This window comes from Antechinus flavipes, chromosome 5, assembly GCF_016432865.1.
Source record: "Antechinus flavipes isolate AdamAnt ecotype Samford, QLD, Australia chromosome 5, AdamAnt_v2, whole genome shotgun sequence".
Classification (NCBI taxonomy): domain Eukaryota; kingdom Metazoa; phylum Chordata; class Mammalia; order Dasyuromorphia; family Dasyuridae; genus Antechinus; species Antechinus flavipes.
Window position 1 is genome coordinate 157,191,293 of NC_067402.1, and position 15,986 is coordinate 157,207,278.

The window sequence follows — 15,986 nt, forward strand, 5'->3', positions numbered from 1 at the left end:
TTAAAGTCTGTATTATTTAGCAAATAGTCAGAGCTCTGGCACAGATGATGTAACCTTGGTAGATATCTCAATCTTTGTGCCACAGTTAACTCATATTAAGTAAAACTCTGGTTATTATCAGGAATTTTTTAAAATTGTGTTAAGCATTGTGCTTTGGGTTTCTAAGAACAAAGGTACCACATAAATTCAAACCATGACAAAGTGTCTTTTCTGAGCAAACTATCTTTATAAAATTCCCTAAATTGAATACATACTGATCCAATAAAATCTCAGACAGGATGCCATTTAGCAGAATAAGTTTCATATATATATATATATATATATGTATATATACATATATATACATATACATATGCATACATATGTATATGTATATGTATATATATGTATATATACATATATATATATAAATTAAAGCAGAAAAAAATGCAAAAGCAATAAAATATAAAGAAGAATGTGAAACTCCAGCAATGAATCTAGATATGTTTGCTTGGCCCTTCTAGAAAAAAAAAAAGAAATTATTTTGCTGACATGAAGTTTTTGAAATCATTAACTAATATTAGACCCCTAAATATTATAAAAGTTAACTGAACATTGTAAAATTCACAAAACAAAACAAAAATCTAAGGGTTCTTATTTAAAATTGAACTAAATGCATTGTACTAATACAAAAATAAGAGCAAACATTGCAATTTTTAAATCTCATCACTGATAATGCATTTTGCTTCAATAATTTATTTTCTTTTTCCAATACAGTATTACCTAAAACAATTTATAAATTAGATTTTATGTTACATTTTGTGAATATTACATATTCACTGAAGATAACTAACAGTATCTTTATGAGTGCTTATTTAAAATGTCATATGAGTTAAGGCTTTTACAGACTTCCTAATTCACAAGAAACATCAGTTTTATTTTATAACCTAATATCAATTATGCTTCACATTATTTTACTAAATAATCATTTGCATCTTAAATATTTATCTTCATCAGCCTCTACTGAAGTCTATAATGTTCCCAATGCTAAATATATGTGTAATCTTCATAGAAAAACACTAATTCCCACTTCTGAGATATAAAAACTATATTCAAGGTTCATATGAGGGTACATACTTAATATTTAAAATAGAGTATATTGATGATGGTGCTGTGAGGTCTAATATGGACATAAATACAACACATTGGAAAGATGCTGTGAGGAAGCCTAGGCTTGTTTGATTGCCAGTTTAGCACCACATGGGATCAAGATTCTTATGTAATTATATATTCCTAACTGTTAACAAAATAATGAATGTTCACAATACAATTGGGTCCTTAGTTTATTAACTTAAAATAGTGAAATGATCACACGTATTAGAACTGGGACTAAATGATTCTCAGGACCCAGTTCACTGTCATTGGCATCCAATAAGTTTTCTTTGTAATTTAGCTTATTATCATTGATTTTCTTTATTTAAATTTGATTGAATGTCCTCCTAAGGTCTAGGAGAATGCATTGGAAAAAAAAAAAAGGTACGAAATGGAAGTTCTAAGAGTATGACCTAGGGCCCTACCATTTCAGCAAGGCCTAGGAAGTCAAAATTATTTATAATAATATTTCATTTTAAAAATGGTAAATATCAATATGTACAAAATGGCATGAACTAAAATTCTTTGGGGAGGGGTCCTTAATAATTTTAAGAGTGGAAAGGAGTTTTGAGATCAAAATATTTGAGAACTTATGGAATGGAGATTATGTCTGCCAAAGTTAGATGCTATCCTGGAATAATGAATGCTTACCAGAAAGATAAATTTGGAATAGTAAGGCAGAGAGAACATTGGCCTTGAAATCACGTCTGAAATTCTTCTTAGACCTTTCTAAATCTCCATGTTATCATCTGTAAAAATGGGAATAATGATTCATCTTCTCTTAAGAACTTCATGTGAAACAAGTTCTAAATTTGAAATCACTAATGCATATTGCTATTATAAAACAACCAGATATACAACTATGATTTTTTTTCCTTTGAATGTTTAGGAAGATTTGAATATGAAGTATTACAAAGAAAATAGAGTTTTAGAATTATATACTTTAAGTCTGTGTGCAAGTAGACATTTTTACTACAGTAAATTGGGTTAACAGATTCAGTTGAACTGGGACAATGGGATAACAAATAAAGAGTTGATAGGAATTTCTAAGCTAGTCCACTTTCCAAATGAAGCTATCAAGGCTCAAGGATGTTGTTCATAGTATTAGGTAGGAAGTAACAAAGTCAAAATAGCTTTTTTTTTTTTAATGCCTATAAACCAGAAGATAAAAAACAAAACAAAACAAAAATAAATCAAAACAAATAACAACAAAACCCCAAACTTTTCCAATGAGAGTGTTATGAAAATACTAAAGAAATGTACATTCTTCTGCAATTACTTTCCAATCAATAAGTATTTATTGATTACCTATTGATATGCAATTAGAAATGTATCTTTACTTGTGGAGAATAGAAGATAAATGTTATGGTGCTCACACACATTAAAAAAAGTACTTTGTAGTCTAGAGTAACACTATTACTTATAATTTTAAATTATGTCTATATTAATTTTAAGTTTCCATAATTTCATCAGTGGGAATGGTTCTTGCACCATGAAGAATACAGTGACTCCTCTTAGTTTACTTGGTCCCCTCCCCTCATATCTTGTACTTAAATAGCTGATGATAATTATCCCCAACCTTAGCTAGACAATAGATATACAACTCATCACTAACCAGTATTGTACAAAATTTTTTCCAATTTGGTCCAACCTCTAAGAATGCATGATTTTAGATACCCTCTTTGAAAATCCATAGTCCCTGCAGAGCATCATAGGAGAACTTTACAAGCATACCAAAACCACTTTATTTTCAAAATTAATTGTGAAGTTTTACGAAATTGCTTCCTGTTCCTTTCCCTGTTCATATTGTCTATTTCAGTGCTTAACATATACTAAAATTTCAAAAGAAGGCAAAAGAAGCAAAATTGTAAATTGGTCAGTTAAGTTGTTTAATAGTAGCTCTAGGGAATTTGTTAGCAAAAGATGTTGGTTGCCATGAGTTCTATGTATTAAAAGGAATAATTTATAATGTTTTCTTTAGGTAATCAAAGATTGAATATATTTAATCATAACTGTCTATATGCATACATAAGTATATTACATATATACATGTTATAATGGTTGAATCCATTCAGTATTCTTTGCTAGATCATCTTATTAGCCTTAACATTTTTACAATGGGTTAATGATTATACCTCATGTGAGATTTATATTTTACTAATCACATTTCCAGTCTTTTTTTGACTAGCCACCAGAAATGAACACATTTAGAGCCCTTCTATTCCTTACATCCTAATGTACTATTTCTCTCTCTGGACATTTTGGAAAAATGCCCCCATGAGCACTTCATCATAACTAAATATTCAACAATTTTAAGGATTAAGGTAATTTTTCTTTTTGAATTTTCAAATTATTTTTATATTGCTAATTGGATTTATTTAATGTTGATATTTAAGAATATATTTCTCATATTAATCTACAATTTTAGTTGATATCAATAAACAATGTAGATACATCTGAAAAAAAATAAATCTCTCATCATGTTTTCTCTTGATCTAGAAGTAACTCATGAAAATTTCAACTCAGAAATTCATTAATTAAATTAATTAATATCAATTATTTAAGTGATTCTTTCATTTTTTGTAATTATTCAATTTTGGTTTTCTTCAGTTGTTTTGCTTTTTAAAAAATTGGCTGCATTGAACACATCCACAAATATGTGAAGATATACATGAAAATATAAGGTGAGCTCTCATACAAAGGCATGGTAAATATGATATAGGCCAACAAGAATTAAAATGAGAATGGGAGAGAGGAAATTTACAAAGCATAGAGCCAAAATGATAGACTCTAAGTTCAAGTCCTCGTGAGATGCCCTCCAATCATATAGTTTTCCCACAGGCTTCCTCTCAGGATGTGTCAAATGCATGAGAAAAAAGCAAAGTCTGTCATTTATATATTCATTCAAAGCCTTCTTCCATGGAAGGAAGTGGCTAATTTTCCATTTCACACTCAAAAAAGCGTGAAAAAGCAAAACAGAGAAAGGCTGGCTAAGCGTGGTTGTGAAGTGGGAGAAGAGAAGGTATGTCCTGCACAAAAGAGACATGTGCATATGTGCATATTCAAAAAGAAAAGCTAAAAGGAGAATTTAAAAGAATGAAAACATGAAAACCTGCTCATCTTAAACTTATAATTTTACTTATCTATATTTGGACATTTTATTTATATTAAAAAAGAATTAAGACAATTCTGCTTGAATTGTAATACATAATTCTAAATCCAAAGGCCATTGTAAAAGAACAAAAAGTCAAAGAGTTATTTTAACCCTTTCCGTTCATTATTACTTTGTGCACTGGTTCTGCCAACCACCAAATATTTAGCTCATCCTCCATTATCATCTTTTGATTTCTTTCTATTATTCTTCTCTTAAATATAACCTAACCTAAAGAAGGGAAAGAAGGAAGAACTGTTGCAACAAGTAGAAATAATGACAGAGTATGGTAAATTTTTAGAAAAACAGAAGAAAGTATATACCAGAATCCCATTGTTAATAAAATTTGAGTTCACCCTTCCCATAATCACCTAGAAAATGTACTCTTCAGTATCATGCTGGCAGTTTGTTTTACTTCAGATTTCATTTTAGCAGATGGATTGCAAATTGGCAACTACTTATACCCTAGTGAATAAAGCTCCATTACATTTCTCCCATTTAATTTGTGATTTTTCTTTTTTCTTTTTTTAATGAGAAAATAGATATTCCCTGAAGCCAAAAATTTATGATTTGTATTTTTTCTCTGTCGGCTTGCAAATCCCATTTGTATGCCTATACATTCGAGCATTGTAGATAATTTATTATTTTTCTTTTATCTGATATTTCACATTTATTATCTTATTTTACTAAATAGCTAGCACCTTGTGTTCTGACAGTTCCTCAACTATTTTGATCCTATATACATGAGCATATGTTCTAAAAAAAAAAATCACATATCTTCCTGGCTCTTCCCTGTTAGGAGCTGTGAATTCTGGGAGATATATTTATGTCTTGAGTAAATCATAGCTCTACTGTACTAAATGGAACCACCATGGCCTGGAAGAATTAATGTACCTTCTTAAATGCCTAACATATGCTCCAGTAGTGCCTGACTCACTGGGAAAATTTCACTGATAATGTGAACTGTTCTATGCTGTACAATCATTCTACTCACCACCATGATATTGCTAGCTCAAGAGTAAAATGAATTGTTCACAACAACATAGCACTGATGCATAGTAAACTGACATTTTAAAGTATATAAGAGCAAAATGAATCACTATGAATGAAAATTATTCAACTGGACTAAGTTCACTTATCTTTATGACCTAACTAAATAAAACAACAAACTAGGGGAAAAAACTCAAAAGAAATTTCCAATTTCATCAGGGATTCTGGACTCTTGGATTCATCATATCAGTTCAGAACAAAATGGTTTTAAATTATTAAATTCCCCTTAGGCACCTGTATTTCCCATTACAGCCTCATCCAGATTACTGTTATTGTACATGAGCAAATCTCCTTGAAGAGAGGCTATGCACAAGTATGAAAGATAGAACATAGCATTTTTCTTTTGCAGGTAAGAGTTTCATTGCCTGAAGATAAAGAGGAAGGACTACGTGGCCATGGCTCTAGAAAGATGCTCAGGGTCCTTGTGATGTCTACGATTTCTCTTTTTTTTCATCTCTTGCACGTGCTTCCATTTAGCACCCCCTTTATTTCTCTGCCTTCGTTTCTCCCGGTGCCACATCTGTTCGCAGTACTGGTCCAAGCTGAAATTGGGGCTGCTGAGGATTTGCATGTAGTCTTTATATCTCAGCCGGGACTCAGCAAGTAGATCTTTGCCCCTTCCCTCATCATGTTCTGCTTTCTGAGTATTTTCCATTTGCTCATTCTCTATAACATTCAAAGTCAACTTCACAATGGTATGGATGAATGTGTGATCCTGTGCTCTGCAGTAGTACATCCCAGAATCCTTCTTCTGCAGAGTGCGAATCAGCAGTCCATATTCAGTTTTGATGACCCTTTCATCAGGTTTCAGCTGCAGAATTGGAAAATGGAGGCAATAAATTAAAAACAGAGAGGGCTACAGGCAAATGAAAACATGTTACATATTTATACTTCAGTGAACCTGCAAGATCTCTTTCCTTTATGTCTGTCATCACACAGGCTACTTTGTGTCCTATCAAAAAAAAAAAAAAAAGAAAGAAAGAAAGAAAAAAAAAAAAGCCAGAGTCTGCTTGAACTTTATGCAGAATCATTCACATTTGCATCCTATTAAGTCTAACCACACAATTGAAATGCACAATTGAAATATCTTTCAGACTTACAGAACACAGTGGGGAAAAATATAGGAAAAACACAAAACTTTTCCATTGACCTGCCTTGTAGATTAATTGATTCAATAAACAATTCCTGTTGCACAAGCTGGTATTTGAATTCCATAACAGTATTGTGAAATCAATAACCATTGATTAAGTAAGAATAAGCTCTCAGGAAAGTACCCATATGGGCAGTCTGATGACAAAGGTTTCCCCCCCCCCCCCCGAAAGGAACCAATACTTCTTTCTAGATAAAAGACAATCAAATAAATGATCCAAACAGTATGTGAGTATATGGAAGCAGTAATAGGATGAGTTGTTAATCGTCAAGTGGAATGGCAAGAACAAAGGTTGATAGAGCTCTTTGAAAGTAGAGGTTTATAACTGAGATGAACCATGACTGGAAGGGTAGTTACATTTTACATTTTAAGTTGAATTTCTTTCTTTATTTTGGAATGTACTTTGATACTGTGGTAGAATATGTGATACTTTAAAATAAGCAGTCTGTGGAAATATTTGCCATACCTTTGTATAATATGACATGGTAATCAGAATTCACAAGTGAAAAGCACAATAGACAAGTACCTCCGTTGTTACAATCCCCTTTGAAGAAATAATATTGAAAGGCATTTAAAACATTCAAACTTGACTGGCTCACAATGTGGGCCAATGATTAGTGAATCTATCTTTAGTAAAACGGGTAAAGTGGTTTATAGCTTCTGTTTCAATACTGTTTAATTCCATGCAGTGTCAAGGGTCTCATTTTAAAAGAAAACAACTATCTCCACCAAAAAACTGGAAGCTTTCCCATTTTATACATCCCCTTCTAACATACCTAGGAGATGTAAGTCAAAGAGGGAGCAAGATAACTAAATTAAATTTACTCTCAGTGATTGGACTATGCTTTGTCTTCATGTGAAAAACTATGTAGAATATTTCCTCTGAAATATAAAGGAAAAAAGAAACTGACAGTTAAGTAAGCATTATATGTTCTGCTTTCCCACAAATAAGCAAAGTAGGAAAAAACCCTCCATTTTTGGCTTTGTTTCTCATGGTATGAACAAAACCATGTTCATACAAGTTGCCTTATCTTGTCCTCTGGAGCATTATATGAAGGACTCATCTACAATGAATGAAAATGGTACCAGCCCAGGATTTGACACTAACTATGGTACCTGATAAGTTATTTATTTATGATTATTGAGTAATTTCCTCAAAAAGTATAGTGGATAGAATAATACTTTTTCTACCAACTTCATATGGGAAGTTGTGATGTTAAATATATATTACTATTAATTTTATCACTACATGATTAATATCAAAATGAAGAATGTCTAAAATGAAACTACTTAAATGTGTAACTATGCTTCCGCAATTCACTAAATGGTACACATTCTTTGGTCCAATAATATTTCTATTAGGCCTGTTCTCCAAATAATTTTTTTAAAAAAGTGGATAAATGTCTGTATATATATAAATATTTATAGCAACTCTTTTTGTAATAGTTAAGAACTAGATACTAAAGGAATTCTCTATAGATAGGTAATGTTGAAAAATTATAATACATGAATATAATGGAATACATTGTTCTGTAAGAAATGATGAAATCTGGAAAAGTGTAAATGAACTGACTCAAGAGCAGGACTTGCACAGGATCAGAAATTGAGTCTGACCAGGAAAACAATCAATACAATTACAACAACATGGTAAAGACAAAAATTTTTGAAAGACTTAAGAATTCTGATTAATGTAATGATCAATCATGATTTCATAGCACCAAATGAAAAAGCATATTATCAACTTTCTCCTGATAGAGAAATATGATGGGAATACAGATGAGCATAAAAAACATATTTTTGAACATGATCAATGTGGGACTTTGTTTTGACTGGCTATGCATATTTGTTGTAAAGTTTTGTTTGTTTGATCATTTGCATGTTTGTTTCTAAAGAAAATGAAAGAGAAGCAATAGGGAAAGGAAACATTTTTATTGTTTGAAATAAACATTACAATCTTTGTTTTGCTTTTTTTTAAAGGAATGTTTACTAAAATGGTCACCTTAAACTCATTATTTAACTTAACCTTGGAGGCTTCTCTCATGAATAAAAGTATATGAATTTGATATATTACAATCTACCAATTAATCAATCAAATAGCACTGATGAAAATATCTTTATATAGTTTTCCAAGTTTTGACAAAAGCAATAATAAGTCTATAAATACACGAGAGGCAGCTCTTCTTTCTAGAAGCTTATTTTAAATTAACTACATTTCTTTAAGGTCAAAATAGTATTTATATTTATTTATTGTTTGTTTGCGATACATTCAGGATTAAAGTGTCTTGCTCAGGTTCACCGAGCTAGGTAGAGTTAAGTGTCTGAGGCCAGATTTGAACTCAGGTTCTCTTGATTTCTGGGTGGGTGTTCTATTCACTAGCTACCCCCAAAATAATATTTTTAAACAAAACCTATGATTTTATCCTTATCATGGGCTCCAGAGAACTACTGCAGATTATCAACTTTTCTACATTTAGCTTAAGCAATGAGAGACAGAAGGAGTTGTAAGTCATAGTCAATCACATGAGAAATAAAACCCAGTTCTTTCTGACTCCTGGTCCAATATGTCATGCTAGCTAAACCTAAAGTAAAACTGATGCCACATATAAAACAATTAAGAAAGGCTTTCCCATTAGACAACTCACAGACTATAATGTTTTCCTCCTTTTGAGTAAGATTAAATCACAGCAATTTCCCAGTGAAGAGTCTATGCTTAATCCTCTTTTTGACCTTGGATGATCCACTTATCTTGCTCTTTATCATAAGGGGAATAATTTCCCAACCATCATCACCACCATCATCATCCCTCTATTATTTGGTGGTATTTTGTAGCTTACAATGGTTTTTATACACATTATATCATTGAATGTCTCTAAAAAACTTGTGATATAGGTAGGGCTTATACTGTGAATCCCACTCTACACATGAAGTTTTTGTTTGTTTGTTTTTGGTTTTGTTTTGTTTTTCCTGTGGCAATTGGGGTGACGTGACTTGCCCAGTGTCATACAGCAAGGAAGTGTTAAGTGTGTGAAGCCAGATTTGAACTCTGGTACTCCTGACTTTAGAGCTGGTGCTCTATCTACTGCACCACCTAGCTGTCCTATAAACATGAAGTTTTATATGACCTAAAGGTCATTAAAAAGTCCCTCATCTAGAATTAATTTCATTACATGACTGTCTCCCTTTTTGCCTAACACATATTTGAGGTATTAGATGAGTAAACATTTTGGGGAAAAAGTGAATGAAATATTAACAGTCTTGGAGGCTACTGACATATTCCTGGAGGGTAAAAAGTGAGTGATATTCCAAAATTTTTTATTTTAATTCATATCTAGTTTTCTTTTAACAAAAACAATTCTTAATAAGGGTTTTCTTAAGTCACATGTCCTAATATATAGAATCCATTACAGTTATGGTTCCACTGATCTTTTTTCTTCTTCTTAAATCTTGACAGCAGGGAATTGTGACATATTCCACACATATTGTATGACACTTCATTATTATTTTCCCCATTCTCTTTTTGCATCCTGTTTATGTTGTTTTACTCACGGGTTTAGTCATTTTCCTCCTTTTCCTCTATATTTTTGTCCCCACAGGACAGAAAGTTTCATAAACACCTAGCAATTCATTACTTTGTACTAGATCTTTAAATTTTTGCTCTTGTATGCTTAATTTTTCTTTTAATTTCTGACCTGCAGATGTAAAACACATTTTATTAAATTTCAAAATTTCTGGATTTGTCGTTTAGATAGTACAGATCATTTCATTGATATTAGATGTGGTTTTATTCTTTCCATAAATTTCAAAACTATGTATTATAATGGAATAGCAGCTCCAACAGGATACATTCAAAATTGATAAATTAGATTATCAAAGGATTTTAGCAATTTAGAGGCAGGCAATTTGTGAGTCCAGAAATTAGGTTGTTGATTAACATTTGCCTAGTCTACATTCTTGTGTCATTTGCTGCTTTTATTCTGCATTGAAATAGGATGCATTATGAACACTGTATTTCTCCAGTGAAATGTCAGCACAGTCAATTTAGAAAATGCAACTCCTCTGCAAATAGATAATGCAATCTTTAGTCAATGATTTAAACTCATGGAATTTTCTCCACTTTAGAAGTGATACGTAAAAATTGCTGAGACCTACAAATCAAAATCATGCTTGAAAAAGGCATGGGATATCCATTTATCAAAATCATGCTTGAAAAAGGCATGGGATATCCATTTACCTAATGTGAGTAAAAAGAATAGGATATATTTCAAATTATTAAATGTAGATCTTCAGCAAAAAAGCATTTTTAAATGGGAATATAGAGGATATGTAAGTGCCAGGACATCAGGTAAAGGTCAGTGACTTCTGTTCATGTTAATGGCTGACTAATGGTAATTCCTTTATAGATAATTCATTCATTAGTTCTCTCACAGATAAAATACTGCCACTGTCTTAAAAGAGATTGTACCTTGAAAGGACATCTCCTTTCATTAACTACCAAATGAAAAAATAGAGAGAACTAGATAGCTGGAGAATGAAAGCAAAATGAAGACAGATACACAGAAGTACTGTATTCCTACTTATTTCTATTAAGTATATATAGTATTTTAAAAACTATCTAGTAACCAATGAAGAAAACATGGAATTATATATAGGTGAATGTTGGAAACAGATAAAGACTTTTTTCATGACAGTGGATAATTAATAAAGAAAGGAAATATTTAAAGATGTTTTAAATCCTCAGAAGCATATGCTTTGTACCTTTTATAAGAAATCATTATGATAATGTTGATGATAATATAAAACATAAGAATTTATGACTGACTACAGGAAACTTGCCCACATTATACTTGAAGGACAAATGATGTAATGGGAATAGTTTTTACTCCCAGTTCACAAAAGTCTATGGTGATGATGATGGGGGAGTTAAAGGGACACTTGGGACCTGATGACTAACCTACCAGTTAGAGGCATAAACATCATCAATTACAAAAGTAACATCAAGAACAAGTCACTAGATAATTAACTCATGAACTGAATCACACCAGACTATGAAATAATTCTGTAAAAAAGCATCCTCCCACTGGCAGCAAGACGGGTTGGTGACAGCTTCTGTGCTATAAGAGATCCTGTCCCTTCCCAGAAACCATTCTGAGTGGAAGTAAGATTCTGAACTCTGATCTGCTGAGCATGAAGGAGAATACATCCTGCTGGGTCAAATGCTTCCAATCTAGTCTGGATTTTGCCCTTTTCCTACCCTCAGGAAACAGTTTTGCAGGTTCTGGACAAAGCATCATTTATATAAATAATCTGCTGAAACATTACAGTTCTGGTATTTTAAAATGCAATGCCATAGAAAGACAGTTGAAGCTGCATTTAAGTTCATGTAAGATTTTACTGTCATCACTGTGCAAAGTGTTTTTAAAAATTACACTACAAACATTTTTTTTTAAAATAACAGGATTTTTAAATAAAATTTTTGTAGTAAAAAATTCCTCACCCAAAAAGATGTAAGATAATCGGGTAAATAAAAAAAAATTCAGGTAAATAAGAAAAGGAAAAGAAAAATGTACATTTGTAATTTTAAAAATATTAAGGAGACAAAGTAACAAGGAATACTTTTTTTAAATGCCAGATTTTTTAAAAATAATGATAAATGTCATTGAAATATTTTACCTAAACTGAAATTTTTATCCATATTAACAATAAACTTGAAACCAACTGGTATTCCTCAACTACAAATGTAAGATAACTATAAAATAACATAACTGAAATAAAATCTAAAATGTTTTAAGTTCAATCAACTTTGATCTAATATATATATTTTTGGAAAATTAGATAGACACACCAATAGATAAATTGAAAGACAGATAGAAGCATCTATATACACTCATGCACATATATACATATAAATACTTCTCAGTTCTTATCAATCTAGAATTCTCTTCCCCATTTGTCAGTATTGATGGCTACTTGTTCAGAATATTGGAGAGGGAACTGAAATATTTAGTAGGAGTTTGGATTAAGTGAATGTTAAGATCCTGACTAACTCTTTAATTCTTGAAACCAGTTTCTCTTTGTCATGACTAGAGTGCTATCTACTACCTAAATAGAGGTATTCTCAGAAGTTCTGTCCTTAGCCCCTCTTCTCTTCTCTCTTAACATTTTCTCTTTTGATGATCTTATAGACTTAAGAACTTTAACTCTATTGAAATAACTGAAAGAGCCATCTCCAAATCCAATTTTTTATCCTGATTTCCTGTTGAGAATCTCTAACTTGATTGATGCCTTGCAGAATCCTCAAACTGAACATATTCAAAGTCAAACTCCTCATCTTCCAAATTAGCTTCTTTTCTTGACTTTCTTATTTTTATTAATGGCACTCCTATTTTTATAGAGTTGGAATGCTGATGCTTTCTTTCTCATCCCTGATATTCATCCTTCATTGAATCTGCATAATTCTTTTTCTTATCTTTCATATTGGTCTCATTTTCCTCTCATGCCCATAATCACTATTCTAGTTTTAATTTTTATTATATACCCTCTAAAGAATGGTAATAGAATCTCAACTAGGTTCTTTGTCAATCTACCCAAGGAAGATTGATTTATCTTCTTTATTAAGAAACATATGTAAAAACATCAATTCCTTCTAAACGCTTACCAAATTAATTCTAATTCTTTAACCTTTCAATGAATCCTCCATACATAATTTCCAACTTCTGTTTCCTCTTTTAGATCTATGTCTCCTGAACAAATAGAATGCTTTTGGTATTTCTGAACATTTTCCTAGATTTACTTTTTGGTTTGTTTTTAACTTTTAATTTTTTTTCTTCTGAATTCAAATAGAAAATTAAAAAGCAACATTTCCATATATATCATTTAATAGAAGAGTTGTGGAACAAGAAATATCCAAATATTGCAGAAACAGAAAATGGTTAATCTCTATCTGTAGAACTTGTGTTTCTTTTATGGTATCTAACTATTAGAGTTCCAAAGATTTCCTATTTCCATGTCTTTCTAAGGAGTTGTTTTCTTTTTCCATTTTGTCAAATATATTTTGTAATGAGTTATATGCTTTTTCATTTTCTTCAAATCTATTTTGTGAGGAATTATAAAAATTTCCCATTTCACTAAATATATTTTAAGGAGTTTTCTTCAGATAATTTCTATTTTTCCTTTTCCAAACTCTCTTGCAAAGCTATCATTTCCTTTCCCCATTTTTCTTCTAACTCTCTTTTAAGATTCTTTTGGAATTCTTCAAAGAGACCCTTGCGACATGGAGATCAATTTATATCACTCTTTTGGACTTTATCTGGAGATAATTTGCCCTTGAAAACCTCAGTATTTGAGGTCTGTTCTCTTTCTCCATAAAAGTTATCAATGGTAAGAGTTCTTTTTGTTTTTTTTTTGTTTGTTTGTTTTTTTTGCTAATTTTTTAAAGGTTAAGATCTGCAAAGATGAGATTATCACAAACTTTCTCTATAGGTGACAGTCGTTTTAGGCTGCTCTGGGCTGGTGCTGACTGATTTCCAGCGTTGGGTGGTTGCAGCCAAGTCTTCCATTATTTTGGGGTTCAGAGGCTCACTATTTTTCTTTTGTATTTGCATTGGATATCTCACAGCTCATCTGCTGATCCACTGGCTTATAACCAAGGTAGAGTAGCCAACACTACTATATTTTGACTACGAGCCTCCTGGTAGATTCCTCAGCAGGCAGGCGCTACACCACTCTGGCTTTCTGTACTGGGCCTGAGCTTGGCTGCCTGCCTCCATCCCCATGCCTGATTGAAACAGACCTTTTCTGAAGTTCTTCCAAAATATCTTCTGCTGGAAATTTGTTACATTCCAAATATTTGTGGGTTCTGTCACTCCAAAACCAATTCAAAAACTTGATTTGTTGTTTATCTGGGGGATGCCAGGAAGAGGTCAGATAAAGCCCTATGTGTTCTCTACCATCTTGACTCTACATCCCTGTGTCTCTTTGTATATGCCTCATGGTTTTACAAATCCATGCCTTTACTTGCCCTATCTTTTCTTTCAGGAATTCTATCTCTATTTGCTGCAATCTTACTTATTTTTCAAATCCCTATTCAAACTTAATTTTTATTTAGTTAAGCTTTCCTCCTCTTCCTGGATGATATGATCTTTTTCTCAAACACAATTAATCTGTGATTATGCTTCTGACAAACCATAATCTGCCTTATATTGCCTATTTAAAAATATTACTCTTTGAGAAATACTCTTTTCTTCTAACTACCTTGTATGCACCTTAAAGATTATCTCTATACTCCTGCACTGCTTTTCATACAGTAATCAATTATTAAATAGCTGCTATATTAAATTTAGTTCTAATTAGAGATGAAGCAAACACTCTACAATTGGCAATGCTCTATTTGAGAAGCAGTGCATCCATTAATTATAAGGGATTCATTAAAAATAAGTTCACTATGCATTCATATTAGTATATTCAGACAAATTTTAGTTTTCTATTGATTAAAATCATTGTCCTTTGTATAATCTGTATCTGGTTTTGGTATGGTCCTATGACAAATTTAAGAGGAATTTTAGATTAATTCCAGTAAATTTAGAAAAGTAGTATACAGAGGGAAAATTCAGCCAATAGATAAGGATATTTGTTACAGAATTTATCCCATTTAAAAAAAAATTATGAGGGACTAATATTATAGGAAGGAAAATCTTTATGTACATCAGCAGAACAAAACTCACACATATATTATTAACATATAGGACAGTTTTGATACTAATTTCTCAATAAATCTGATAATCAATCCTAATGAACTAATAGAAATGATCTGTAATATTTTAACACTGTTACAACAATCAGTTCTTGCATTTTCTTTTCTTTCTCAGATTATTTTTTTCCCTTCTGGATCTGATTTTTCTTTTCCAGCAAGATAACCGTATAAACATGTGTATATATATATTGGATTCAATACATATTTTAACATATTTAATATATATTGGACTACCTGCCATCTAGAGGTAAGAGCTGAGGGGAAGAAGGGGAAAAATTGGAACACAAAGTTTTGCAAGGGTCAATATTGATAAATTACCCATGAATATGTTTTGTAAATGAAAAGCTTTAATAAAAAAAGAAAACAACAACAAAGTCACACAAAATAAAAATGTATAAACAAACAAAAAAAAAACCTAATCAGCTCATTTTAAGCCTAGGGATCTAAGAATTCAAGTAATTCCTTGATCATCTGTTACAGGAAATTTGTAATAAATGGAAAGAAGTGCATTCAAAAATCTCTCTGAAGGATGGAGCCAAAATGGTGGAGTAAAGGCAGGAACTTGCTCAATCTCTCCCCCAAGCTGCTTCAAATTCCTTTAAATAATGACATTAAACAAATTTTAAAGCATTAGAATGAACACACACACACACACACACACACACACACACACACATATATATACACACAGATTCAGATCTGTACATCGCCAGAACCAGCCCTAGCCTCAGCCTGTGCCCAACCTCTGAATCAGT

General features: G+C 31.7%; 1 protein-coding gene across 2 annotated transcripts in view; it reads right to left on the reverse strand.

The window, feature by feature from the left end:
- Positions 1–4,247: 4,247 nt before the first annotated feature.
- The window catches only part of SEMA3D (semaphorin 3D), a 227,111-nt gene continuing 215,372 nt past the window's right edge, over positions 4,248–15,986 (reverse strand). For both annotated transcript variants that reach the window (XM_052000439.1, XM_052000438.1), the window contains one exon: positions 4,248–6,143. In XM_052000439.1, the coding sequence (XP_051856399.1) occupies positions 5,718–6,143 (426 nt within the window). In that variant the 3' untranslated portion in view covers positions 4,248–5,717. The remainder of the gene's footprint in view (positions 6,144–15,986) is intronic.